Source organism: Hevea brasiliensis, chromosome 16 (assembly GCF_030052815.1).
Source record: "Hevea brasiliensis isolate MT/VB/25A 57/8 chromosome 16, ASM3005281v1, whole genome shotgun sequence".
NCBI lineage: Eukaryota > Viridiplantae > Streptophyta > Magnoliopsida > Malpighiales > Euphorbiaceae > Hevea > Hevea brasiliensis.
This window is the reverse complement of record NC_079508.1, coordinates 67,027,906-67,055,240: the sequence shown is the minus strand read 5'-3', so window position 1 is coordinate 67,055,240 and position 27,335 is coordinate 67,027,906. Positions and strand designations below refer to the sequence as shown.

The 27,335-nt window shown below is 30.3% G+C and overlaps 3 protein-coding genes across 7 annotated transcripts; 2 read left to right on the top strand and 1 right to left on the bottom strand.

Moving 5' to 3' along the window:
- Nucleotides 1-5,209: 5,209 nt before the first annotated feature.
- LOC110631814 (flavin-containing monooxygenase FMO GS-OX-like 4) lies at nt 5,210-8,905 on the bottom strand. 2 transcript variants are annotated; one of them, XR_009144686.1, is made up of 8 exons: nt 8,127-8,770; nt 7,725-7,795; nt 6,976-7,128; nt 6,776-6,858; nt 6,531-6,663; nt 6,261-6,434; nt 5,867-5,977; nt 5,548-5,564 (listed from the first exon to the last, which is right to left on the bottom strand). XR_009144686.1 is itself a non-coding variant. In XM_058137478.1 (7 exons), the coding sequence occupies exons 1-7, from the start codon at nt 8,692-8,694 to the stop codon at nt 5,352-5,354; spliced, it is 1,395 nt and encodes a 464-aa protein (XP_057993461.1). In that variant the 5' UTR covers nt 8,695-8,905; the 3' UTR covers nt 5,210-5,351. The 2 variants fall into 2 exon arrangements, 1 of the variants encoding a protein (XP_057993461.1); XM_058137478.1 differs by lacking the exon at nt 5,867-5,977 and having other exon boundaries at nt 5,210-5,564; nt 8,127-8,905.
- A 5,110-nt stretch (nt 8,906-14,015) lies between these two features.
- LOC110631785 (uncharacterized) lies at nt 14,016-19,304 on the top strand. Of its 3 annotated transcripts, XM_058138238.1 has the most exons (6): nt 14,016-14,344; nt 15,855-15,901; nt 15,973-16,137; nt 16,498-16,668; nt 17,062-17,110; nt 17,273-19,304. In XM_058138238.1, exon 6 carries the CDS (start codon nt 17,818-17,820, stop codon nt 19,027-19,029), a length of 1,212 nt encoding a protein of 403 aa, XP_057994221.1. In that variant the 5' UTR covers nt 14,016-14,344; nt 15,855-15,901; nt 15,973-16,137; nt 16,498-16,668; nt 17,062-17,110; nt 17,273-17,817; the 3' UTR covers nt 19,030-19,304. The 3 variants fall into 3 exon arrangements, with proteins under 3 accessions (XP_057994221.1, XP_057994218.1, XP_057994219.1); XM_058138235.1 differs by having other exon boundaries at nt 17,062-19,304; XM_058138236.1 differs by lacking the exon at nt 15,855-15,901 and having other exon boundaries at nt 17,062-19,304.
- A 2,335-nt stretch (nt 19,305-21,639) lies between these two features.
- LOC110631805 (probable WRKY transcription factor 15) lies at nt 21,640-23,947 on the top strand. Of its 2 annotated transcripts, none has more exons than XM_021779771.2 (3): nt 21,640-22,838; nt 23,063-23,188; nt 23,521-23,947. In XM_021779771.2, the coding sequence occupies exons 1-3, from the start codon at nt 22,156-22,158 to the stop codon at nt 23,684-23,686; spliced, it is 975 nt and encodes a 324-aa protein (XP_021635463.2). In that variant the 5' UTR covers nt 21,640-22,155; the 3' UTR covers nt 23,687-23,947. The 2 variants fall into 2 exon arrangements, with proteins under 2 accessions (XP_021635463.2, XP_057994681.1); XM_058138698.1 differs by having other exon boundaries at nt 21,722-22,838; nt 23,524-23,947.
- Nucleotides 23,948-27,335: the final 3,388 nt, after the last annotated feature.

The following is a 27,335-nucleotide window of genomic DNA, read 5'->3' as shown; positions in this document are numbered from 1 at the left end:
TGCACTTTACACTTTACTGATACACAGAAGGTATACTATTCTCACTAAGCTCTAAACAAAATGTCTGTTGTACTGCAAAAACCATCCAAAATTCTATACCGAAGACCAGATGGTCTCACTCTATAGATGTCACCTTTACTTTGCAACTAATCTGCAACCTCTGGTCTGATGGCAACTCTTGATGTAACTCAAGCTCATGCTAGGGTAACCGACTTACTGACTCTAGTTACTACCCAATTGTGACCTTTCGATATTCTAGTTCTAGATCCCAAACCAGGAGTTCTGGCATAATTGTACCAAAACAGAGGCCATCCGCAAACAACCTCATTATGGAGCACCACGGGGATGCACGCAGCTCTACACAATAATCTCATGTCGGTACTGTAATCTGTAGTTTACAGAGCAGACATCGAGAAAATTGTATAGTTACTACGATACGTCCTGACAGACTAGGTCTCCTAATCTCTTATCTCTCTTGAATCTACTATTATCATAAACTTACTCTGACTGGGTCAGCCAATAATGACTGCCAGCAGTGGTATCCTTACCCTTGTCTAGTGCAATTATACTATCAAAACGCACCTTTATATACTCGTGCCTAGCACTAGATAAGCACAACACTTGGACCCATACTAATAGAAATATAGTGTTTCTTGGAGAACATATTTTCATGGCAGACCTCAACATGTCTACTAACTCTATTTCACATTTCTATGCACTTCACGAAAATCAAGACACTAACTAAGGCACTCTTATATTTCTTGAGATATAACGCAGAATTTAGAAACAAAATCTCTATAACTATCTAAAGCTAATACACCCTGTGGAGTGAAATGCAACATCATCATAATTTTCATATCATAACAGCAAAAAAGCAATTTGGAGCACTCACACATCCAACACTGTCAAGTAATACATATATGGGAGCTGATTCCCTATACATTCCTCTTAATCCAACCTCTGCCAACGAGAGTCTCTCAAGCTGAATTTTCGCTTAATAAACTAAATGCGGGGCCCAGCGAGTGTCTCTCAAGCCGTGTCTACCTGTCTTGTCCATATCCAATACCATACCACATGCACGCCACGCACACACACTGCTCCAAATTACCACAAACAATATCCATGGCACTTCAAAAATTATGAATGCAATATAAAATGTGTCTAGTGTTTAACTACATAGATACATATTTATAAGTGATGCATGGGTATGCTTGAATATATAATAATATTGAAATTACAATTAAAATTAATATTTTACTCACAAACTTGAACTGAGGTCACTGCGGCGGCTGGGAGGAGAAAGGCTGTCCCGGCTCACCTGACAATTTCATTACAATTATTTAATATATTTGATTCAATACAAGTTTAGAAAAGACCAAAGACACCCTAAGTTGTGCTGAAAATCCGGTAAAATATCTCCTCTACCTATGACCTACCGAACCTGTAAAATGGTTCAAATAACACATCTAAACTCAACCCATATCTCATCATCATTATATGGCCCCTCCTGGGCCTTCCAAACCAAGCAATAATCACAATATCAGACAACTCAATTATAAGATTTAAAAACTAATATTTTTCAAAAACTATCCAAACTAACTTTAAAAATTCTATAAACCTGCCCCGTGGTCCTTAACAATATTATAAGGCTATTGCAATAGGAATCATAATTTTCTTATCATCCACGAATATTTTATAAATTTTATTCTAACCAAGTACAAGGTAAAAATTGAGTAATGTAGAGTTCGAGTTTACCTATGCCAAATTTGACAACTGGAACGCATTCAAAACGTCTAAAAATGGTGGAGTAGCCTATAATTTTGATCCGATTCTAAAATGGTTCCAGCAGTTTATCTGCTCGGCCTGAAATTACAAATCTGAGCGACGATCGAATTTTCACGAAATGAAAGTACATACGCGAAGTCCACAATACAATGGTTAATATATATATATATATATATATATATATATATATATATATATATATATATATATATATATATATATATATATATATATATATATTTGAAAATTAGGATGTTACAATTTTGATAAAAAAAAAACACTTGATAATTAATAATCTAAATTATACGAGACTCATAGAAAAAAGTATGTCTTTTATTTTAGTACAAGAAATATATCTTTAAAATTGCTTAAAAAGTAGATTTAATTAGTATTGTAAAATGATTTTAAAATATCAGATCACATATACTAAAAAATTTGTATATGCCCAATTAATCAAGAAGCCAAGTTTTATTTAAATTTTTACAGGGTGAAAATGATAAATACAGAACCATCATACTATCAATGGGTTTTATAGTTCACTTTACAATAATATAATTTTAATTATATATGGGTATTCTGAATTTTAATTATTCAATAAAGTTTTCTATAATTTTAGTCATTGCATATAAAACAAAAATATGTAAGAGATGATAATAAAATAAATCATATTTTGAAAAAACTTTTTATTTAATGTATGTAAAATATGATAAATTATGTATTTTTTTTAAATAATTTATCATTTATTTTTTAATTTTTTAAAAGAAATTGTTACTATTTATGATATATAAGATGCATTATATATAAATTAGCGTTCATATATACAATTTATATAAAATATAAATAAGTGATCGATTCGTGAACCAAAAGAAAATAAAATTTTATTTAATATTTAAAAAATTATTTAGTGTAGTAAATTATAATTAAATATAATAACATAAATTTAAACTTAATGAATAATAAATTATTTTAATAAAAAGCTCAATCTAATATTATATATAGAATAATTTTAAAAATATCTATAAAATAAAATTTTAATTTATGCGTTACTTTAATTAAAATTTTATTTTTTATAGCAAAAGCCAACGAAAAAGACCATTAAACTGAAAAGGCCAAAGCCACGAGACTAAAATTTTAATTTTGACTTTTTGTGTTTTTATCATTTTTTAAAAATATTTTTAATTAACCTATATAATTTTTATAAATATGATAAAATATATTATTCAAGAGACTAAATGCCTTTACTTTAATTAAAAAAATCATATTAAAATTTAAAATCATTAAAAATATTATTACAACAAAATTTAAATAAGTTAAATATTTGAAAAAATTATAAGAAAATATATTAATAAAGTTAAAATAATAAAAATTAAAATTTATTTTCTATTATATTCTTTATCACACTCCATCTCCTAAATGTAATTACATAAATTTATTTATAATTATAAATTTATTTATTATATTATTAAATATTTATTTTTATCATTTTATTTAATTTAAACTATATTCATATTAAATATTATCTCTTAAATTTTAATTGTTTATTATATTTTTAATATTATTATAATTTTGCACCTTATTTTATTACTCTCATTTTAAATGTATTCTAAAAAAAATAAAAATATAGATAAAATAAATTTATTATTTTTAAAATAAAAAAAAATATGTGTACTAACATAATGTCATACTTGCATGGAATATGAGCTTATCATTTTTATTTTTAAATATAGATAAAGTATTTTTTTTATTCACTAAATTCTTATTGAACTCGAATTTAAAATTTTATAGTCTTGAAAATAAGTCAAATATCACTAAATTAAAACTTTGATGATTCACACTTATTAATATATTATATTTTTATTTTATTGTAATTATTTGTAATTTAATAAATACTTTTTACTTATAAAATTAGTGAAATTAAAATTAAAAGTAGAATTTTAATGTAAATAATAATAAATATATAATAAAATATATTATAAATTTTTGTGCACAAGTGCTTCTAAAACTAGTAGAAGTAAACTTCTCCATCTGATCTCCAAGTGCATTGCTTTTTAAGGATTTTAGAGTAAAAAAATATTAGATAATTTTATTTTTATAAAAAAATATTAATAATTAATTCAAGTATTATTGTATTTAATTTAGACAAGGAGAAATGTGATAAAATAGATATAAATGCATTAGAAATAACAATATACAATAGTAAAATTAAGGAAAAAATAATTAGCACTTCTTTAATTTTAGAAAAATAAATAAAATAAAAAATTATTATTTAATTTTTATATTTTAATGAAATTAACTATTTAATTATGTATTTTAAAAAATATACTATTTATTCTCTGTATTTTGCATCAGTTAAACTCTTTAATTATTTTGTTAATCAATTTTAGTAAATCACTATTTAATCTATCTATTTTAAAGAAATTAATATTTTAAAAAATATTATTATTTAGTCATTTATTTTAATAAAATTAATTAATTAGTCTATATATTTTAAAAAACTTAATATTTTGAAAACATATTATTTGATAAAAATTGAAATTGATATGTGGAGACTAATTAATATATTTTTAAAAATATAGGAATTGACTAATAATTTCATTAAAATAAAAGAATTAAATAATTATTTAACTAGCATTGCTAACAGAAAAATTAATGAAGAGATTATAAAGAAAGTAAAATTTATAGACTAAATAATATATTCTTAAAAATATAAAAATTAAATAATTAATTTTGTTAAAATATAAAGACTATATAATAAATTTTCAAAACTTTTTAAAACATCATTTGAATTTAGTCGGAGGTGCAAACAAACAAATAAATCATTAATTCAAAATAAAAGCAATCTATAATCAGAGAATAAAAAAAAAAAAAGCATATCACTATAAAATAGAGAGTAATAAAATTCAAAAAAGTTGATCTTTTATCAAGATATTTTTAAGTTAGAAAGATTTAATGTCATTTATATTAGTATTATTTTTTAAAAAACATTTAAATAAATTATTTATTAAAAATAATAAACTCTATTGATTATGACAATATATTCTATATTTGATTTATTTTTTTGAAAACATATTTAGAAAAAAAAAAAATAATTAAAATATAATTAGAGTTTTTCTAAAGAATAATACAAATTAAAATATGCAAATAATTTAAATGACAAATATTTTTATCATTATATTTCATAATTTTTAATATATTCTCAAATATTTTAATCATTTCATTTATTTTCAGCCTATTTAATCATTGATACTTCAATAAAAGATCAAAATATTATAATTAAAACCAATATTATAGAAAATGTTTTAATTTCTTCTTTCAAACTCAGTGATTTTTAATTTTGCCTTTCTTCAAAAAGTTAAAACGCCTTTGATCTCTAACATGAAATTATATGGTTTTTGGTTTTGATGGTTGTTTCTGGAAGAGTACATTTATAACCTGAGAGAGGGTTAGTCTCAAAACTAAACCCATAAATTATCAGAATCAGGTGCATTCCACAGTAAGAACACATTCAAGTAGCTCCAACTTATCCAATATAAATCCTTTTGAGAGTTTCTCATGGCATTGACTGTTTAAATTGCTTTATTGAGAGATGAAACTCTTTGTAAATCCTTTTGAATAAAGTCTTCGTTGGCTTCCAAGATCAGGTGATCATCTTCCCATTCATCACGATATGTATCTGGCCGGAGGCGCCTGTTGTTGCTGGTAGCGCAATACATTTGCTTTCTCCATTCTTCAATCCCTTCACACCCGCATTGAGCAGCAAGCCAATTGTTATAATCAAACTGCAACAACACATGCAAGCGAAGAGATTTCAATAACAGAAAATATATTAGTAAAGGCATTTCCACAATTTCAGATTTTGATACATCGGATTGCATCCATTAAATTTACTGCCCACCAGCTAAAGAAGGCAGCAATGTACAAAACATCTCCTGTTTATTTAATTTTGTTGCTTTTATACATTAATATGATAGCTTGGAAGGCCAATGTTTGTCTCTATGACTTGATCTCTCTCACTACAATTGATGTTTTATAAATTTAAGAAACATATACTTTATTTGGAGTACGGATCTTTTATACAAACCCATTCTCTCATCAGCAGTTTTTGGAACCCTTCCTTTAATTTGCCACTGATGGAATTATTCCTCCATTTATTTTTTACTTGGATTTTGAACAGACACTGGTGTTATATAATCTGTCGGCAAATAAGTTACCATGAGTTAAGGATCCAAAGGGTAGATAGATGGGAAAATCACTAAAATATAAGGAAATATAGGTCATGATCAACAACAGATCAATTTTAATTGCCAGAGAGATCTCTTTTACTTATCATCACTGGAAAATTAAGCAAAGACTTCATAACCTCTTCATCCTTGCAGATTATGATAAATGGACATTTACAATGAAGAATGCTGTGTAGAATCTGCAGATAACAACCTATTAGACAATAACAAAGAAAATGGGTATGTAAGGCTTGCCTGATGATCACCCATGTTATGAGTATATCTTTTCGGAATGTTTGAAGCTTCAAGTGACAGGTAGAAAGCTTCAATATCTTTCATCATCTCCTCTTGCAATGGAAGTGCAACCCTACCTGATAAAACACTAGCAATCCACTTGCTTTGAAATTCAAACATTGGGAAAGGGACAACCTAGCACCAATCACAGGCAAAGTTTTATTGTTACAATTAAAGTTGAATATCCCATCAAAAAAAAAAAAAGTACTTTGGCATCAAACAGAGCAGAACCTTCCATGGTAACCCAACAAATGAAAGCCAAGGCGCCAAAATGGGAGGGAAAACATGCTTGTATAATGGTCCCACACGATTGTCATCCACAGTCACAATGCCATTGGTAAGAAAGGGGAAGTGATATTTGTACCTTAAATAAGAGCAATCATAGCTAAAAATTCAGTTTCATTTCTTTCTCATAGACTGCATGTGTATGTGTGCGTGTGGGTGTGATTTTTTAAAATGAAACAAATCCAAAGTACCCAGTGCAATGTAGAATGATGTCAGCTTGGACTATTCTTCCATTTTGGAAGACTACAGAACCATCTTCATGAACGCTTTCTATCTGCAATATTTAACTAGTGTTATTTTAGACCAAGTAATTCGCTCAGTATCTGGGTCGAATAGCTACCTGCACATACTTCTTATGATAAGCCATTCACTCTTAATCTGGGTGATTTACCATAGAATGAAGCCATATATTATCATATCCATGCTGCTCTTCATATTTTTCATTTGCAACCGATCTTGAGGCAACATGGACCTCTTTGGCAACGCCAGAAATTTCCCTGGATATATCAACAGCACTTGATGAACTCCCAATCAAAATTACCACCTACTCACGGAGAAACAATGCGTATGCAAGAAAAATTAATTAAATCGTAAGCAAGAGGAGGTTATCACAAGAAACAGGGTCAACAAAGCATAATCACACAGAGCATAGCTACTAACGAGAAAAATAAACACAAGATAAAATTAGGACAAGAGCTATGATTTTTCACTGTTTATTTATTGACAGTATGGATTAGAATACATTTTATCACAAAGGAACACTCTTTTGTTGAAAATTGTGTTTTCATCCATAGGGGTGTCAGGTGTGCTTTTTTATGCAACAGGCCAACAGTTCTGTTTTATTTACGGTGAGGTAGTCAAATTTGTTCAAGTTAGAAAAGACCAAGACAAATAATTTTTTTGACACGGTTAATTATACTATACAATGGAGTATGGATTTTTAGTGCTCCCTCAGACACAATTTGTCAACTTTTCCATGTTTATAGGAGTGAGACCCATGATTTTATATAAAGGTAGCATATGCTCCAGCGCACACAATAATTCACTACAGAGTGCAGACCAGAAAATTCACAAAGCAATGTCATTCTGCAATGAAATGTAGTAAAATAACAAGACAAGAAGTAGAAATCTGATACATACTTGGTCTTGGAAGGGTTCAGGAACTCGATAATTGTGGCTATGCATTTGCTTCCCTGGCCAAGAACTGATGCCTGAAAAATAACATCTTTATCATCATAATTTCCGGGAATGACATTCATCCGAAAAAATAAATATATACATTTTTTAACAAAGAATCTAAAACAAATAGCAAAAAGTGTAAATAAATATTCTCGCATAACTGATTCCAATTCAACAACTTATCTCAATCATTGAATAACCCCCACTTGCAAATAAAAGAATAACCAATAGTATAAAGCACAACTAAATCATCCAACAAACATGAACATTGAATAAACCTGAGAGAAAAAAAAAAAAAATTCAACCCAATCAAATAAGAAAAAAGAAAACCAACCAAAAAATTCAGCACTAGAAATGAACTACCTGGTATTTCAGCTACACGAGGTTCAGTGTAATGCCCATTGCAAACCAAAACAGCATCATAAATCTCATCATCAAAATTAAAACCAATACCAAACTCAGCATCGTTATCAACTCTCTTCTTTTTATACCTCACTTTCCACTTCTTACTATCCTCCACTAACCCAACATGAACCACCTCAGTCTCAAACCTGACCATTTCCTCAATCTTAAATTCTCTCGCAAAATCTTGCAAATACAGCAACACCTCTCTGTGGCCCGGGAACCTTCTTGGGTCTCTCGTTTTGTCGGCTTTGGATATAAACGGGTAGTCTCTGAAACCCATCACTTCTCTTGGGAGGTTGGTTCGGAGAGAGCTGTAGAGGCTTGAGTGGATTATGGATCGATTCTGATCGAGGCTCAACGGATCTGGCTCGGCATGGGGATCGTAGACCCAGGTGCCGCCAATTTGGGCTTCTCGTTCGAATACTACAACCTTATGACCTTCCCGGCGGAGCTCACGAGCAGCGACAAGGCCGGCGGCGCCGGCACCAATCACCGCTACGTGGCGGGAGGTAAGAGAAATTGGCATTGCGAATTGGCTTGATTATCGCCGTAATCATTTACAGACATAAATTTCGCATTTTTCTATAGCTCTTCTTTTTTGCCTTTATAATTTTTATTCGTAAGGATAGATTGACAGGTCGGTGATTTTGGGTTATGTGACTGACAGGTTCGTGGCTATTTCTCGTTTGATTGGGGACATGTGGTGCCGAGTGTTGATAAGACAGAATCTACGTGTAATCACCCAGCTGGAGGACACCCCCTACGAGCATGTTAGTGGTTTCTATTTTTGTTCATTGGGTACAGATTTATGAAATGGTAAATTAATGTGTCCTATAGTTTTTCTTATATTAAAAATAATTGATTTTTATTAATATAAAGAACATTAATATTTTAAAAATATTTGTTAAAATTTTAAATTTAATATAATTTGATTAATATGATTCAAAAAAATTGATTATTTTGTAAATCCTTTAAACTATATATTTTGTAAAAAATTAATTTTTTAAATTACAATTTTAAATATAACTCAATATTATATGAATCGATACGCATAATTTTTAATTAGGACTTAATCTCATTTGTTTTTTCAATTTTTGACTTTCAGTTGGTCTAGCCTAATATTTTTACTGTAATATAATATTATAGTAATTATGCATCAAGATTCATTTTCATAAAATTATCAAAAAAAAAACTAAAAATATGAATAATAATATTCACAATAATAATTAAATGTTAAGAATTCATCAACTATAAATCAAGAAAACAGGAAATATATATTTTAAAATATTTTTTAATTAGTTCTCTGAAATTTTATTAATTTTTACGATAATTTTAATATTTAAAAATAAATTTATTAAGCATACTAGTAGATATAGACGTGTTTCGAATTTAGATTGAAACTGGCTTAATAAAAAACCAAGCCCAAATTTGACTACAATCTTGTGGACTGTGACAAATAAATAAGAGGGCAATTAATTAAATTTATAATTACTATTTAATATATTAAACTTTTTATTTTATAAATAAATAAAATATATAGTATATTCTATTAAATATTGCCCAAGTTTAGGAATCCATTACTTTCATCCAACGTATCTAGTCCATTCCAACGAATCAGCTTTAGTCGTAAAACATCAACTGCTTCACTGTTTCTTTCAACTGAACAATTCGCTGAAACAAAAATACAAAGCAAAGTTGCAGTTTGGTTTTATTTTCTCTGCAGCTGCATCACCGATCCCAAAATAATTCAACCGCCTGCCATTCCAAGTTCCCTTCCAAGGTCAAGTTAATTCGTATGTTCATTAGCGTAAAATGAATTAGATATCTGCAGACGAAATTTCGCATGTAATTACTAAATTAATGCAAATAAAAAGCTGAAACGACGATGGGTCTCTGTGGTGTTCCGGAATGGGAAAGTTGTCGCTGCCCACACCATTTTACGATGCACGTGATATTTTAAATTTCTCGTTCTTAACCCTCCACTTGGAATGAATAATCTTATGAGAATTAAATTTAATTATTTTTTTTAATTGATTTTATTTTTAAAATAAAAAATAATAACATATTATATTATTAATATAATATTCATTAACGATGAAGATGAAACTAAACAGTAATTTATCATTTCAATGGTATGTAACTCGGCAACGAATCAATTATAATTATAGCCTATCAAAGATATGTACCTGATTGCTACAGCATTCAACATTGCTAGAGACAAATAAATCTCTCCTTTTGAGATCAGGTTGAGAGTTAAAAAAAAAATTTAATATCATTCAAATGTTAAAAAATAATTAAAAAATTAATTATAAGCCCCAAATTCTATCCGCAGCACAAAATATAGTTTCTTTAAACTTTTTATCATAATTTAGAAGATGATTTTATTCTCTTGAAGTCCTCCAGACTTTTAGAAATATAGAGAGATTTGTTAATATATTTTTATATCGATTCTCATTCAAATTTTTCTCATCTCACATTATTATAAAAATTAAAAATTTTTTTTATTAAGTTTCCCTCTAAACTTAATAGAGGCATCAATTCTACAAAAATAATTCATCCTGAAATGACTATTTCATATCTCTCTTTGGCTCAACAGGAATACCAGTAGTTCTTTCAATAAGGTTTTATTGAACTCATAGACTCGACATGATAGGCTTTTTATGTAAAAAAAACAAAAAACAAAAAAAATCAGAGGAAAGAAAAAGTTTGTAATTGATTATAAACCTTTGAATTATTTTATAAGAGATAACAAATTTTATTTGTACAAAATCAACTCTACGTTCACTCATCAAGAGGCTCACATCTTTTCTAAATTTGATCTTAAAATATAATTTTATCAATTAGGTATTAATCCAGAAGATCGATACAAAACGACTTTTTGCATTTCAAATGTCCAGTACCATTGGACTGTTATGCCATTTGGACTCAAAGTAGCTCATTATTTATTTCAAAATGCCATGATTCTGATTTTTTAACCCATATTGCACATTTGCCTTAATCAACATCGATGACATCCTACTATTCTCAAAAGGTATTTCGGCCTATAAGAAACTTCTAGCCCACTTCCAAACTCTAGTCCAAGAGAATGGAATCATGTTGTTTGAAAAAAATAGTCACTTTGCCAAAACCAACATTAAATTTCCAGAAATGCTATTTGAATATGGGAAGTACCATCTTGAACCCTACATTACTAAGTAGTTATTAAAGTTTCCAGATAAGGATTTAACTACTAAACAGATCTAACAGTTTCTTGGAACAGTCAATTATCGAAGAGACTTTATTCTATATGTGTCTAGATACACTTTAAATTAAATTTAATATTTTAATTAATAAATAAAAGTAATAATTCTTCTAATAATAATGAGGTCAAATGTCTATTTTAGTTTTTAAAGTATTAACTAATATAATGGTATAAGTTATTAAAATTTAAATAAGTTAAATAAGTCTTTTTAATTTTCAAAAATAAATTAAATAATTTTTTATCATTTTAATGATAAATAAGTTTTTTAATGTAAATAAGTTTTTTAATTTTTAAAAATAAATAAAAAACATTAAATTTTAATTTACTTTTAATATAAATATAGACAAAGTCATGCGTAAAAATCATTTAGTGCATAGAATTTTTATCAACAATTTTGCATATTTGCATATTTGATTTGTAATATCTTAATAAGTATATGTTACATTTTAAAATATATTGATAAATTGTTATTTGTTGAATAGTTCAAAAAGCTCTATTTGATTTTATCATTTTTATCATAATTTATGTAGATTTTTTTTTTTAAACCATTTGGTAAAAAAAATTTATCAATTTATTGTCTGAAGCAATATATATTAATAATTAAGTTATAAATCAGATACGTAAAATTATTAATGATGATTCCGTGCACTATAAGATTTTCATAAATAATATTAATTGTATTTATATTACAGGTAAATTATAATTTAATTTTTTCGATTTTTTCATTCCTAATTACTTATTTGATATATTTTTAAAATTTTTTTTGAAAGATTTATTTAATTTTTTTAAAAGTTAAATTACTTAATTAGATTCAAAACGCTTTAAAAATTTATATGATTATTTCATAAAACTTAAGGATTTAAATAAACTTTTTGCCTAATAATTTTGATAATAATATTAAAAATTTTGAAATAATTATTATGCGCCATATATGTTTTTATTCATTTTAAATTTTTAAAATTAATTTTAAATTTTAATATGACGTTGTAGCATGAATATATACTATCATTATAATATACGATTAAATAGAGAAAAGTTCAAATTGCCCCTTAAATTTTCGGCTAAGGTTCAAGTAGGGCAATTTTAAACTTTTGGTATAAATTAGCACTAAATTTTTTATCTAAGTTAAAATAAATCTATTTTTTGCCAAAAGAAAAAAGATTTTTAATAATTAAAAATTAAAATTAAAATTATAAATATTAAAAATTATTTATTATTAAAAAATCATAAATCTAAAATCTAATAACCATATCAGATTCACAAAGGATGAAAATTGAAATAAGGTCCTTAACTTTTTATTAAAGTTCAAATAAGTCTATTTTTTTTTTAACCAAATAAATCACAAACTTTACATTTAAGTTTAAATTAGTTATTGATTAATAAAATAAAAATTTAATAATAAAATATTAATTTTATAATTTGTAAATATTAAAATTATTTATTAAATTAAATTTAAAATAAAAAATACAATTTTTTTAGTAAAAATTCATTTTAAACTTATTTAATCATTAAAAATTTTTTTCATTTTATGGAGTTAAAATCAATAAACGATTCAGCAAAAGATAAATCAGCTAATTTTGAATATTCAAATGGGTCTTTCAAGTTTTTGGACTTTGAAGCTTGCTTATTGTGGTCTTCTTCAACAATAGTGAGAGTTCAACCGAAAGATCGAAGCTTTGAAGGTTAATATATAGGTTGCAAAGGGAGAATATATATATATATGTATATGTTTCCTTGAGAATGTTTTGCTTTTTAAATATTATCTTCAGCGATTTTATAAAAATAAAAAGACACTGAAAAATTTTTGTTTGAATGTGCTCTTGTTCTTGAATTTTTTTAATTAAAAATAATAAATAATTTTTAATATTTAAAATTTATAGAAAATATTATTCTATTATTAAAAATATATTATTAAATCAAAACTTATTGAACTTAAATATAAAATTTTGCGCTTATTAATAAAATATTAAATTAAAGTTATTTGAACTTTGGAGAATAAATTAAAGGGATTATTTGCACTTATTTCCACAATTAAATAGGTGGTTAGATGACCAGCAAAACATAGAAGCTATTAAACTAGGACGTTAAAGCCCAAAAGCTTGCAGCTTTTTAGGACATGTTACTTCTGCTATGCGTGGTTGTAATGGGACCAAACCCATGGCCCATTGTCACTCATCTATTCTCCCCTTCGTTTATTTTATTTATTCATTTAACGATGTTTTGCTATAATTCACAAGATTCTATAGGCCATGCAATCATGTCTATTTTTTATTTTATTAATTTTGTGCTTTAATCAGGCATGATGATTACAGGTAAATTTAAAAGCTAATCATCACAGGAGCCAATCAAATACACCTATTGTAAGATAAAGCCATTGACATTGGCTAACAAAGGGTTAATGAAAATTGCATGAAAAGGAAAGGAAGAGGAAAATAAAAAATCTGGTAGGGGCATCGAAAGGCAAAGGGGGACCAAGCTTAGCTAGTATTGGAGAGGGAAGAGAGAGAGGGAGTAGGGACAAAGAAGTAAAAAGGGAGAGGAAAACGACATATTAAACAACCACCGTCGTGCTTTTGCCTAAAATCTATTACTATTTATTTGGCATAAACAAAGCCCCAGAGAGAGTACATAGAAATGAATATGATCCCACACAACCCACTAAGGCCTCAGCTCATCGTCCTCGCCTCCCTAAAGCTAGACACGGACAGAATTTCTTTCTCATGCCTTCTCTTCTCTTTACCCACTGATCTGATTCCCTTTTTTCCTCTCTCTTCACCACCTTATAGTATGCTCCCTCTCTATCTTTCACTTAACCTCTTTCTCTCTCCATAGATAACATATCATTTGCATTCTCCTTTCTTTTCCTCTTCCTCTTCTTCTTCTGGGATTGTAAAGAAGCAGCAGCAGCAGATTATGTTTGGTTCTTTGCTTCTTGGTACTTTCTTCTTTTCTCTAAATATTTTTGGGATTTGAAAATTTTTATCATGTTTTGATATATATGGTTTTTTTTATGTGCGTCTTCGGATACTAACTTAGTATCTTTTATGTATGAGCTGGAAGCGAAATTTGATCTGTAAATGTCATTTTGTATAGTATTACAATTTTTCATGTCATGCCAACAAGACAATACTTTAGATTCCTGCTGCTTATCACGAGGTTTATGGGTTTTTTTTTAATCTATTTATATATTTATCTTATGGTCGTTTTCAAAGCTATTTTTCCTTTTAGCTTGTATGCTTGTTGTACTGTAGGACCGTTGGGAAAATCTCTGTATACTATAGGTTTTTAAACCCTTGCTTGTTAGCCTATCGGGAATATATTTTATCAAGCTTTTCCATATTGTGGACAAATGAACGCTAATTTAGGGGGCACAAGGAGAAAAAAATTGAAATCTTGAATTATGTTCCGGCAAGCAAAGAGCATAGATTTATTTCCAAAGTTCTTAACTTTCGATCAAACCCTTTAAAAATCTTAAAGGGCTGGCTACATGAATTCTATTTAGTCTTCGATTGAATTGTTATGGCAGCATTGCTGCATTATGTATAATTGTACTTTCGGTGGTATGATAGTAAAGTTTGTATATTCTCTCTGTCGCTATACGTGGGGTTTTCTTCACTGGCTCTTATGCGCCTGTCAATATCTAGAGATTAAACATGTTTGAGTTGACTTTGGTGAATCTGAATTTTGTCTCGTAGTCAGTGATCAAGGAGTTGCCGGAATTGGTGGAGATGTGTCTATTGTTTAGAGGGAAACCAAATCATGTTTTTTTGGCATTTTAACAAAGGTGCTATAAGAACTCAGAAGTGATTGCATTGTAGAAATCATGTGCATAATTGTTAGTGGTCATGTTACACCTAAGATGTGAGGTGGTAAAGAACAGCATAGTGAAAACACGTCATGTTGTGGAAGTGCTAGGAAGAGGAGATGATTCCTATTGTTAAGCAATGAGATTGATCATACTTTTGACATTGAATTCTTTGTATAAATAGCTTCTTGGATCCTTTTGTATGAAAATGATTGGTGCACATACCACATATAGTGTTCATGTTGGTTTATTGAGTGCTTGTTAGGAAAACTTACAAGGTTGACTATTGTTATAAACTAATATATTCAAGTTGTTAGAATTACCTTTTATCCTTGATTTTCTAACAAAAATAATTGTAATATTGAAAATTCTGATGAAAATGGGTGAATAGGGTCATAAGGAGGTAGAAAGGTAAAATCATGCCTAGAGGCAGCTTGATGTTTGGATTCACTGCGGCTTTAAGTCCATAGAACTTCATTGCTGTTAAACAATGCCATTTATGTTTTAGAGTTTATGCTAACTACTTGACTTATTTGTTTTTATTCAGAAAATAATTTGCATTATATGAATGCTTATACCTGATAGTGATAATATATGGAATATGAGGCTGACACTGTTTTCTTGACAATGTCTTTCCTAGATTGACTGATTTCATAAGTATTATTGACGCTGCCTATTTCATAACGGGTAATATTTTTTTTCCTAAGCTATGTGACGATGATGTGTCAACTAAAAATCCTCATGAAATTTGTCTTTAGGGATGCAAGATGTGATATAACTTGTTGCAATTGTTCAATTCTGACAAGGAGAAAATGATGATGCAAGGAGATTTTGATCTGAATCCGGTTCAAATATGTACAGATTCACTTAAAGAAGTTCTAAAGCAGACAATGTTCAATCAGGATTTTGTATTTAGGAATCAGGTATGATCTCACCCTGGCAGCACAATATGCTTTTAGGTAGATTTGATATCATATAATTCCTTTGACTGAATCAAATCCTTGGGCTACTTCTGAAAGTTATACCTTATCTGAATATTTGTGGATTTTTAAGCTTCTTGTTATATTCATCAAAGCTCTGGTCTCAATGGTGAACCACGAGGCATGGATGCTGAAATACAAGTTATGCAAGCCATAACTTTGCCTCTGTCCTCTCAACCTATCTCTATTTGTTTCTGCAATTTATTGAGGTCCTTGAAGTCCATTGGTTCTGGATGATACAAATATCACTAATGAAGGACTTCAGTTGTAAGGACTTATTTTATTGTTATGGCATTTGCTTAGGTCCATGAACTCCATCGGCTATACAGAGTACAGGAATCATTAATGAAGGATTTTGGTTGGAAAAAGTGTAATACATACAATTCATTGAATCCAAAAGCTCAGTCGTCTCTTGCAAATCCAACAAGATATGAACCACCAGCAAAAGAAACTAGATTCTCCTCAACTGCCAAGGTAAGTCTACACTTTTTAGAATTCTATTGTAAGTGATCCTTTTGTGGAGGGGAGGGGCTTTTGCAGGCTTTTCTTTTCTTTTTTTTTTTTTTTCCTGTGGCATGAATTTAAGTCTTTTGGGACATTGCATATGAAAGTCTAATCAAGCATATATACTAAAGTTGGCAATGCCATTAGTAGAGACCTGATTAGAATTTCATTTGAAAGGTTGTTTGGTTTTATAAATACACATGGACATTTTGTCCTTAAGAAAACACATAGCTTGTGTATGGTCAAAGAACAGGCAGGTATGATATATCATATCTATCCTCCATCGATGAGCTCACTAAATAACATGAGAATGACTATGATGCGTACCTCTTTTAGTTTAAATGGACTAAGCTCGTCTTTCAGGTGGATTCAAAACCTTTCATAAGCCAGGAGTTGATAAAGGATTGCCAAGGTACATATCATAAGCTACAGCACAGACCTCTAGATCTTCGACTTTCTGCTGATGAATTCATTAACCATGTTGAGGAGGATTTTCGAAAGAAAGGGAATTTTTACAATTGTTTAGATGGTCTTAGAGACTTTAAGCTTCCCCTTTCTGATGGTAACTCTTCAGATGCAGAGGAATTGAAGCTTTCCCTTAGCATTGGAAGGAATGATAGAAAAATGGGAAGTACAATAAGAACTTGTTTCAATTGGAAAACTTATTCCTCCTCTCAAAATGTGATTGATTTGGAAGAATCAGTGGAGGGGATACCAAATGGGTATGCAAATTGCCCACCACCTCTTGGCTGTTCCTTTCTGGAAACTCATTCTAAAGGCAAGCATGAATTTCAAGGATATATTGTCTCTAATCCAATAATTTCAACCAGTATGGAGAAGGATCTATCTCATGAGATTGCAGAAAGTAGCTCTATTCAAGAACAAAGTGAATGTTGTCAAGACCAGACCTTTTCTGGTGAAGGTATCTTCAAATTAGCTGTACAAAAATGGTTACAGATTTATGGGCATGAATTTGCGATTCTGGATTTTGATCTTGTGAAATTTAAGAATCTGCTTAGCTATAGTGATTAGATTTTTTTTTTTTTTTTTCTATTGGTCTCTTATGCAGGTTTTAGAGACTTCCATGATGATGTCCCACTTGATGATCTTTCCACTAAAATGCAACAGTTTTCAGATCTAGGAGGGCGGTTGAACCTCAACAAAGTTCACCTGGATGACTCATCCTGTTGCTCAGATGATCGCATGCTTGCCTGTCCTTCAACAGCAGGCTCAGAAAGTGGTCCTGAAGGATTTACTGGCAGCATGCAGGATGGAACTTGTGCAAGCACATTTCAGATAAAAGAAGCCACTGAGCGCTCAAATGAAGCTTCTGACTTGTTTAAACAAGATAATGTGACAAATCTTGCTCTTGTGGATTTCAATAGAAAAAATAAGAGCAGAGATGTTTGGACCAGAAATACTGGAATAAATAGTAGTGTAGAGAGCCTTGTTGGTCCAGAATCCATGCTTAGCCCCCCAGTAGGCATTTCTGAAGAACTTGGTTGCTACAGTGGAGATCAAAAGAGTGACAGTGTTGAGCTGAAGCCAAAACTTGCTAGAGAAGTGAGTTGCGAGAAGAGTGAGGTAGAGAATTCTCCTTTTTCATGTGCTGATCAAAGTCAAAATACATTGCTAGAAGAACATGGCAACAAATCTCCTGCTTCCTGGCAGTCCTACTGCATCTCTGATAATGATTCAAGCAGTGCAAATAGAAAACATTCTGGCATTGCATCCCACTTAGGATCTCAACTTATTGATGCCTTAATGTGTGAGCATGATGAGAGAATTTCTGACAGCAGCGACTTAAAAAATAGCTGCTGCAAGAAGAAAGAAGAATCAGCTCAAGTAGATGTTTTTATCCAACAAGCAGCTAAATTGCTCATCCATATATCCTCAGAGCATTCTGCTTGTAATCAGGATTCTTGTACAAGAGTGGGATCCAAGGTTATGGAAGATGGCAAGAGGGAGCGACCACAGTGTTCTTTCGATTCTTTTGAGTTGATTAATTTAAATCTAACAGAAAGCTATGTGGATGACAATTCTGTGTCATCAAAACCATTTGAAGTAAATGACATGGAGTTAAAGGATTTGGGGTCTAAGTTGAGAAGGGGAAGGAGAATGAAAGATTTCCAGAGGGAGATACTTCCCAGTCTTGCATCTCTTTCTAGACATGAAATTCTTGAAGATATAAACATTATGGAGGGAGTTTTAAGATCCAGAGAATACCGAAAATTCAGAGCCAAGATGGCAGTTCACGGAGAGAACTGTTCTGCACCAGTGAGAAGTAGAAGGTCAAGACTTAGTTATGCCGGAAGAAGAAAATTTTCATAAATTTCAATTAGAAGTTGATAATAGCATTTTAACTGAAGATAAATCCATTATGGTTCTGTATACCATCATTGCAAATATTGTTTGGTGTGATTCCGAGCTTTAGAAATTAGAATCAATTCCTTTCAGAAAGATGATGGATCTTCTATCCTTGTTTTCATTCTAGCTGGAGCAGTCTTTTCATGTCCACCGCTTATTTTTCTGCTGTGCTTGGATCATGGATGTTGCAATTGCAATTTATTAAGCAATAAAAAAGACACAGAATCACCTACTCTGAATATCTGAAGATGTATTGGTTCTCACTTATGGCAAACCTGTTGGGAATACTTGTCCCTTATTGAAAAAATACAAAGATGAAAGGGACTGAAGTATAAGTAGTTGGTTTGTAATATTAATTTGGTTAATTATATTGATGTGTAAAATAATCTAATCACTTATATAAGCTCTCAGTTTGAATTGTGAGTTTTAATCGTCCAAAAGATATATAATTATGCCCATATTGAATTATTAGTATTGAGTTATTACTAACTAATCATCGAGTGAGAGTCATGCAATTCACTTGACAGAAAAATATTGGGAATACTTATTTTACATTAAAAAAAAAATCTTTTTTTTTTTTAGGGGATTTTAGAAGTCAAGAGCAAGGATGCTGGCAGAGATGCATCCTAGAGAAGCTGTTCAAAGAAAGAATTCTTTTTGTGAACGTTTCTTTGTAAGATGGTAATAAAGAAACAAAAAATTATGAGAGCCATTTCTAGATCTGCAGTAAGCGGATACTTTTCTACAATATTTTTCAGAAAAGTTCACAAACTTTGAGACCGTCCACTCATTTTTCTAGTTATCATAAAAACCGTGGATGCTGTTCCTCTGTTTTGACTCTAATCTATTTTAATCAAGAATTTTTCTTGATTAGATAAAATATATTATGAATTCAAAATATAAGATATATAATAAAATTTATTTTATTTAATATATAAATTTTATATATTTATGTTTTAAATTTATAATAAATTAAATCTATACAAAAATTTCCTATTAATTAGTTGGCTTTCAAATTGGTAAATATGTAAGTCTGTTTAGGGCATCGGGTCCAAAGGCTTATATTGGTGGTCCATATGCAAATCATGTGCTAAATCTCATTTTCAACTTTGCTTCCCTCTTTAGAAACGTGAGGAAAGTGTCTACTGCAAATTTAGTCAGATTGAAAATTTCTAAAACCCAAATTTGCCAGTTATTGTATAAATTGACAGTTCATGACAAAATCAAACTCGCAATTTGTAATCCATCTGACCATATTATTGTTTAATTATAGTAAATTTAATGTTTTTAATAACTTTCTAAATAAAGAAATTTAAAAAACAATATAAAATGAATTCAACCTTGTGAACTCAGTGGTACAACAGTCGTACTTTAAAATACAAATGTTATCCTAGTGATAAGCATTCCTATATCTCACTCTAATTGGATTTCCTCTAAAATAAGAATCTATTATAATTATATTTCTCATCCAATTACTTGATGTTTACATAAGGAGTTTAACCCTTCAATTTTTTCTAGTCAATTATTTTTAATCTTAATTTTAATTAAACCCTTTCTTATCTTGTAGGTCCAAACTCACAGAAAAAAAATTTAACAACAGCATCGCTCAAAATAATCCTATGATGAACAATTAAATTAAATTTGGAATGTAAATAATAATCCATTGTGATATTCGCATCCCAATTCATTTTTTTTTTCTCGCCTGAACCATAACAATTCATTTTTAAATGTTAAGTGGTCCAGCATAGCAAAGCAACACATGAACTTGAGCTATTATCATTTTAAGCACTTTCTTCTTTCTTGAAGGTATTGATTGCATGTTATCTTAGACACCAAGTTCTTTTCTAAAACCATGAAAGTTCATATGATCCTTGACTTAAAATCTGGTGTATCTTTTTGAGTCCCAAGTGCTATAGTATGATTGTAAATGTCTAAGATCATACCGCATATTGTAGGTAAGATTTCTTTGACAGACGTGTTCAGAGATATGGTCTCCTTAGTGCGTGATAAGTACAGGGAAATAAATAAACAATGCAATAATGGGAAGAGTAGAGGCAAAGCCACTAAAAGCCACCCTTTGGTACAAGCATGCTTCAATCTGGAACCCAAAAGGGATAAATGCTAATGGTCCAAGTTCTTGAGTGAAAGAAACTGCTTGAAAATTGAAATGTCCTTGGTTCTTTGGTTGGCTAGCTATAGTGGATTAGATGGGCAAGTGGAGATGATCCCACATGCTGCCAAAACTCTACACCTAAATCTTTGAATATTTTTGTGTCATCACTTGTACATGCCCCACAACCCACATTATCTTATGAGATAATAATATTAAAAATTAAAAAGGATTTCACTATACTCTTCTTTTATTTAAAAAAATAAAAATCTTTTTATTAATTAATAACTTCTTCACTTGCCATGGCTGAGATGCTACACCTAGTATCTAGAAAGAAGAAATTGCTTCAGGAAATGGGAATTTGCAATTGGCTGGAAACATACGTTCTGTAACTAACCTCACACAAAGCCCTATGATAAATTTTATATAGTTGATTAACTTTAAAAAATAAAAAAAAAACTTTTTATTGATTTTCTTTCTGGTTTTGCTGAATCATTTTATTAACATAATTGTAATATAGAAACCTAGAGCGCAAAAACTGCAACTTAAGCATGATATTTTTCAGTCACCTTTGTTTCCACTCCACCATTTCTATCTCCTTCATTTTTCTTCCCTTTTTTTTTTAATGCTTATTCTATTATTATTCAGCTTTTATTGTGTAGTCCAAGCTACCATTGACTACCTCACCTGGACAGCTTGTTGGATTTGATTAGTCGTTTACATCCCCAACAAGAAAAAAACAAATAGAGAATGCTTCAATAACTGGGTTGGGTATATTTTGCAGACACTTAATTGCTTCTGACTCAGCTGTACATGGTATTATCAGAAACTATAGCTTTTGCATCTATAAGACTATAGTTCATATCATCATATGATCAAGCTTGCCCAGCTGTGGCAGAACATGACCATCTAAATTCTTAGCTTTGGCCACCTTTAATCGAGTCCTTTATCAGGTGGATTTAATTAGACAAGATTATATTATGAAGGAAGGTGTCTGTGTTTCACTGAACCCAAGATGGGATTTCAAAGTTCATGAGGCTGCACAGAGTAGTTTCAGGCAAGCTTATCGTCTGTTCAGCTGTATTTCTGATAAAAATCACAAGAGAAGCATTCAAGAAGTAAGCTTGATTGCTCAAGGTGCAGTCAATGAATTCAGAAATTTACTTACTCTCCTTGACGGATCATCACAGTCGGATCCTAAAAGGATCAGGAAAGGTCCTTTGCTACTTTCCTATGACATAAACCCAGTTGAATTGATGGATTGTCCTAGCTCTATGCCCCAGAGTTCAGGTTGCAACTTGACTACGCAACCCCATGTAATTAGACAACTATTCCCTCTTCAGAGTATTCAAGCAACCAATTCATTTATCCCCACTGCTAGTTTCAGCTTTGACAGGGAAAAGAGTAAGTCTAAAGCCAATGTGGATGTCACAAACTGTTTGATGATACCGAACCTCTCCTTGTCACAGCCAAGCACATCTCTTTTAAGTTTGGATGGAAGAGGTGACACTGGCAAGCGATTAGTTCATCATTCAGCGTCTGAAACTCTGGCATCTCGAGACTATTACTCTATGTTTCCGAAGAGCAAAAGTGGGATGATGAGTGAAAAGACTAGTACCAAGTGCCTAGCCTCAACCGGTGAATGTCACTGTCTTAAGCGAAGGTAAATCCTCCTTTACTATGCATTATTCCTAGTGTCCCGTTGATTGTTTTCCTTCGAAATGTCTATCTGTAGGTGAGAAATGGCAGGTTTACTGTTCAATAATAATATAAAAACTCTTAACCCATCCGCCTTAAGCAAAATTTAGATATAAAATCCTACTGCTTCTAGCTGGTAATTATTAATGGTCGTTTCCATTTTCTTTTTTCTTCATTTATTATCTACAGGAAATTAAGAATCAAGAAAATAATTCAAGTCCCAGCTTTAAGTGGCAAATTAGCGGAGATACCGCCAGATGATTACACTTGGAGAAAGTATGGACAGAAGCCCATAAAAGGATCTCCTTATCCCAGGTTTATAAGTGTTTGATTACTGATTTTTTTTTTTTTTTTGGTTGCTTAAAGGACGCAATTATAGATTGCCATGGTAATAAGAACTTGATTTTTAGTTTACAACTGAAAAGTAATTTCTGATTCTGATGGGCTACATAGATGGATATAGCTCACTTTTTCTGGTAAGCCATTTTCCAATCTGATCTCAGCAAAATTCAAACTTGAATCTACCCCTAAAGATCCTAACTTCTTATATTTATATTTCAGAATATGAGTGACAATGTTCAATAATTAGTTCTTCATTTTCGAACAATAGTTAAGTCTGACATATCTTCTATGATTTGTTGTGAAAGGAGCTATTACAAATGCAGCAGCATGAGGGGATGCCCTGCAAGAAAGCATGTGGAACGATGTTTACAGGATCCCACTATGTTAGTTGTCACCTATGAAGGAGATCATAATCACTCCAAACTTTCATTCCAATCACCTAACTGGTTGAGTCTCACATCAGTTGGATAATTCTCTTCTCGTAAAGTACTTTTTAGGATAGAATTTAACCCGATACATTTTATCAATATGATATCAAAGTCAACCACAAAGATAAAATTAAGTTCAATCATCATTATTCAGGTTTAATCTATTAGTTAAAGCCTATTCTACTCCTTCAAAAGTATGCTTCTCTCTTTTATGCAATGATAACTGCAATAACAGATATGCATGTGGTAAGTGTGTATATGCTCTTTTGTTATTTTCCTAATAAATGAATTCTAATTTGCTTCATACACAGTAGATTCTACTTTGGCACCTTAAAACGCAAGCAATATTTCTGTTCAATTCAACAATTTCAAGCAAGCAATGCTTGTATCTTTTCAGCTCAGAAAAAGAAAAAGAGAAAGAAAAAAAACTGTACGCCTATCTTTGTTCTAAATTAATAACATCATTATTTAATTATCCAATCTTTGGTTAATTATCGATTCATGTGGTGTGGTGGCCCTAATGCATATTATTTCCATTTTTTTTTTCATTTTCAATGATTGGAAGTGGAGGATTTTCTCTGGTTTAATTCTAGAATTCACCCCCATGGCTTCACTTTTACTTGTATATGTTCATCATTGGCAAGCCCCCTAAAAAGTAGAAACAGCTACAATAAATAAATTTTAACAATTAATTATTGTAAAATTTATATAAAATTCATCATAATGATTATAGATGCAATTATTGTATTCTAAAATTTTTAGAAAAATAGTGGGGTGTCAATGAGCCCTAGAGTTATTAGCCCTTACTCCTGCCTAATAATTTCTTTCTATTCATTTTGACAGAACCTTGAATCAAGGCTGGAAACCTGAACCTCTTTTTGCAAAATGCACACGTACTAGCCACTGGGCTTCCCATTATAAAGCAACCTCCATTTAATAATTTCTCTATTTGGGTTCCCATTATCTTACTTATCTTCTTGTGGGGTTTGTCTTTGCTGCAAGTTGCCTTTAGATTACACTTTTCTAGTCATTGGATACTCTTAGTTTGCATCGATAATCTGGGATTTAAAGCTTTGATTACCCATATTATTAATTGTTAAAGATCCTGGATTTGATCATTATAGCCTGCACTGCATCATTGAGGCCCTTTTGATGCAAAATAAAATTTCAAGTGACAGAGAATGCAACACTAGCTTATTGATTGATGCATGGAGTGGGCTATATATGACTTATGAGCATTAGCCAATACAAGGTGTTGTCCAAAGCTAAGCACCATCATGTGTTATTTCTTCACAACCACTAGTGATGTGTTTTTGCTTGGGTGGTAGGCCCAATTTATATCATAGCCTTTAAAATCTTTTCAGAGAGTAGCTAATGGGAATAAAATTAGAATATAGATATATATAGAGAGTCCTTGTCCTTGTCCTTGTCTATCCATGTCTGAATATAAAAATTCCAGCAAGATGGGCATATTGTGATAGAAAGCCAAATGATAAATTATCATTTATCCTTTGAAAGTACCTTTGGATCAGTCATGGATTACTTATATCAGTGTTGGAAAACACAAGTTAATTGGAGGTAATCCCCTCTCTCTCTCTCTCTCTCTCTCATCAATGTTTTGTCTCAATGTTTGAATAAGTATATTTCATAAAAAAAAAAAAAAATCATGTTGGACAGAAGAATTTTGCAGAAATTTAATAATGCAAATTGCAATGGTTATGTTGAAAAATGAATTTATTGAAATTAACTTTCAAATATTATTATAATTATGTGTGCCAAAGTGTTCAATGTTTAATCATTTTAGTAGTAATAACTTTTGTTTAAAAATAGAATAGTATGTCTCCTAATCATTTTTGTGTTGGAAATAAAGTGCCTTTGCAACCATTGTGCTTATTATCAAAGTCGTTGGCTTTCTCTTGTTATTGGAAGATGAATTAAAATATATGTAAGCCTAATAATTACTTGCTAATGACAACTAGCTATTTGCTAATAATAATAATAATAATAATAATATTATGACAAAATCACTCATTTTTAATAATTATAATTTATTATATTTATATAATTATAAAAAATATATTGATTTTATTTAAGAGTCTCTCTTTCTATGAGTGAAGAAAGAGGGGTTAGGAGTTGGGAGATGTGTGACAATTACTCAAATACAACTAATTTTGAGGACCATCTGATAATGGAGTCGATTCCGAAGTCCATGATGTTTTTGTCAGTATATGCGAGACACTGTTGTCTTTCCCAAAAACACAACCATCCTTGTCCATGGAAGATCTCCAAATATGAGTGTTTCTCTGTCAGATAGGGACATTTGCCCTGCTCCTCTCTACTGCTTCCTTCCATATGGGTGTTTTTGCCTCCTCTACTTCTCTATCAAAATTCATGCCCTAATTTCTTTTTTTTTTATTTAAAAACTCATTTTTTAAATTATATTCAATTATTAATTAATTAGAATATCATCGAGCATAGATCAAAATCTTTTATTTTTATCCTGAGTTTTGAATTTGATTGAAATTTATTTTTAATATTAAATTTTGTAAAATATATTTATTAATTAATATATATATAAAAAAGGGTGCGTTTGGCGGTGGTGCTGACCTTAGATTTTGCATTGAGGGATGTGTGTGAGTGTATGGAGAAAGTGGGGACAAGAAGATCTCCGGGCTATCTTCCAAGAGATACCCCAATGTAGTACCAAACCCAGCAGATCCCACTTCTCCCCAGTTTAGATTTTAGGGTACTCTGCCCTACATTACACTGTTCCTACTACCCTAATATCCTTTACAGTTTTCACCTCTCTCCCTACTCCCTACCCAGTCTAGGAGCCAGAGAGTTTGGACTCATTGAGTCAGCCTTTGGAATTTGAATAATATAATTATTTAATTTCATCAATTATTTAATTTTTATTTATAATTATTTTACTAATTAGATTAATAAAAAAAATTATTTATCCAAAGATTTGAAGTAAACCAAAACCAAGTGAAGTTGACATGGGAATGTCCCATAATAGCAAGGCAGAAAGAAATAGGGTGTTGTGAATAGCAATGCACATGGTGCATGTCTCCATGTCGAGACAGAGAGAGATTATAAATCTAATTAAGATAAACTAAGAAATACTAAGCAAATTCTGAAACAAACAAGGGTTTTGTGATTTTATGATTGTGATGAGGCTGTCGGTTGGGTTGGGACAAAGCTTCTCAAAACATTTTTTTTTTTTTTTTAAATATTAGTCCCTGCTAAATCCTCAATCCTAATTACTCTAATTATGGTTTATATTTCATTAGGGATCGATTTGAATATGAAGTCAATTAAGATTAAATCATATTAACAATATAATCATGGGTTAAAATCAATTTGTCCTTGAAGAGACAATATTTTGACATGTTATGTGTTGATAAGAAAGATGAATTATTTTTTAATAAGAAGCTGTCAATAATTAATGTTAATGTATTCAAGAATGACTCCCCTTATGATTGTGAAAAATAACGACAAGACAGAAGGATGAAGTACAAAATCATCACACAACTAACAATAAAAAAAAATAAATTTATTTGAATCCTAATATTTTTTTTTTTCAAATACTCAGAATTTCCAAATTTATACTGTTCATTTGCTCATATAAAATCACTTATATATTTATTGTTATGTTTCAACGAGTGAAATTTATCACTTTAAGCTGTCTT

Excerpts from the sequence above, each read along its gene's own strand:
- LOC110631805 (XM_021779771.2), top strand. The coding sequence starts at position 22,156 with ATGAAGGAAGGTGTCTGTGTTTCACTGAACCCAAGATGGGATTTCAAA. Across the intron at positions 22,839-23,062 it reads TGTCACTGTCTTAAGCGAAG|GAAATTAAGAATCAAGAAAA; the intron begins GTAAATCCTCCT and ends TATTATCTACAG. Across the intron at positions 23,189-23,520 it reads AAAGGATCTCCTTATCCCAG|GAGCTATTACAAATGCAGCA; the intron begins GTTTATAAGTGT and ends TTGTTGTGAAAG.
- LOC110631785 (XM_058138236.1), top strand. The coding sequence starts at position 17,818 with ATGCAACAGTTTTCAGATCTAGGAGGGCGGTTGAACCTCAACAAAGTT.
- LOC110631814 (XM_058137478.1), bottom strand. The coding sequence starts at position 8,694 with ATGCCAATTTCTCTTACCTCCCGCCACGTAGCGGTGATTGGTGCCGGC. Across the intron at positions 7,129-7,724 it reads CTGAACCCTTCCAAGACCAA|GTGGTAATTTTGATTGGGAG; the intron begins GTATGTATCAGA and ends CTCCGTGAGTAG. Across the intron at positions 6,664-6,775 it reads ATCATTCTACATTGCACTGG|GTACAAATATCACTTCCCCT; the intron begins GTACTTTGGATT and ends CTCTTATTTAAG.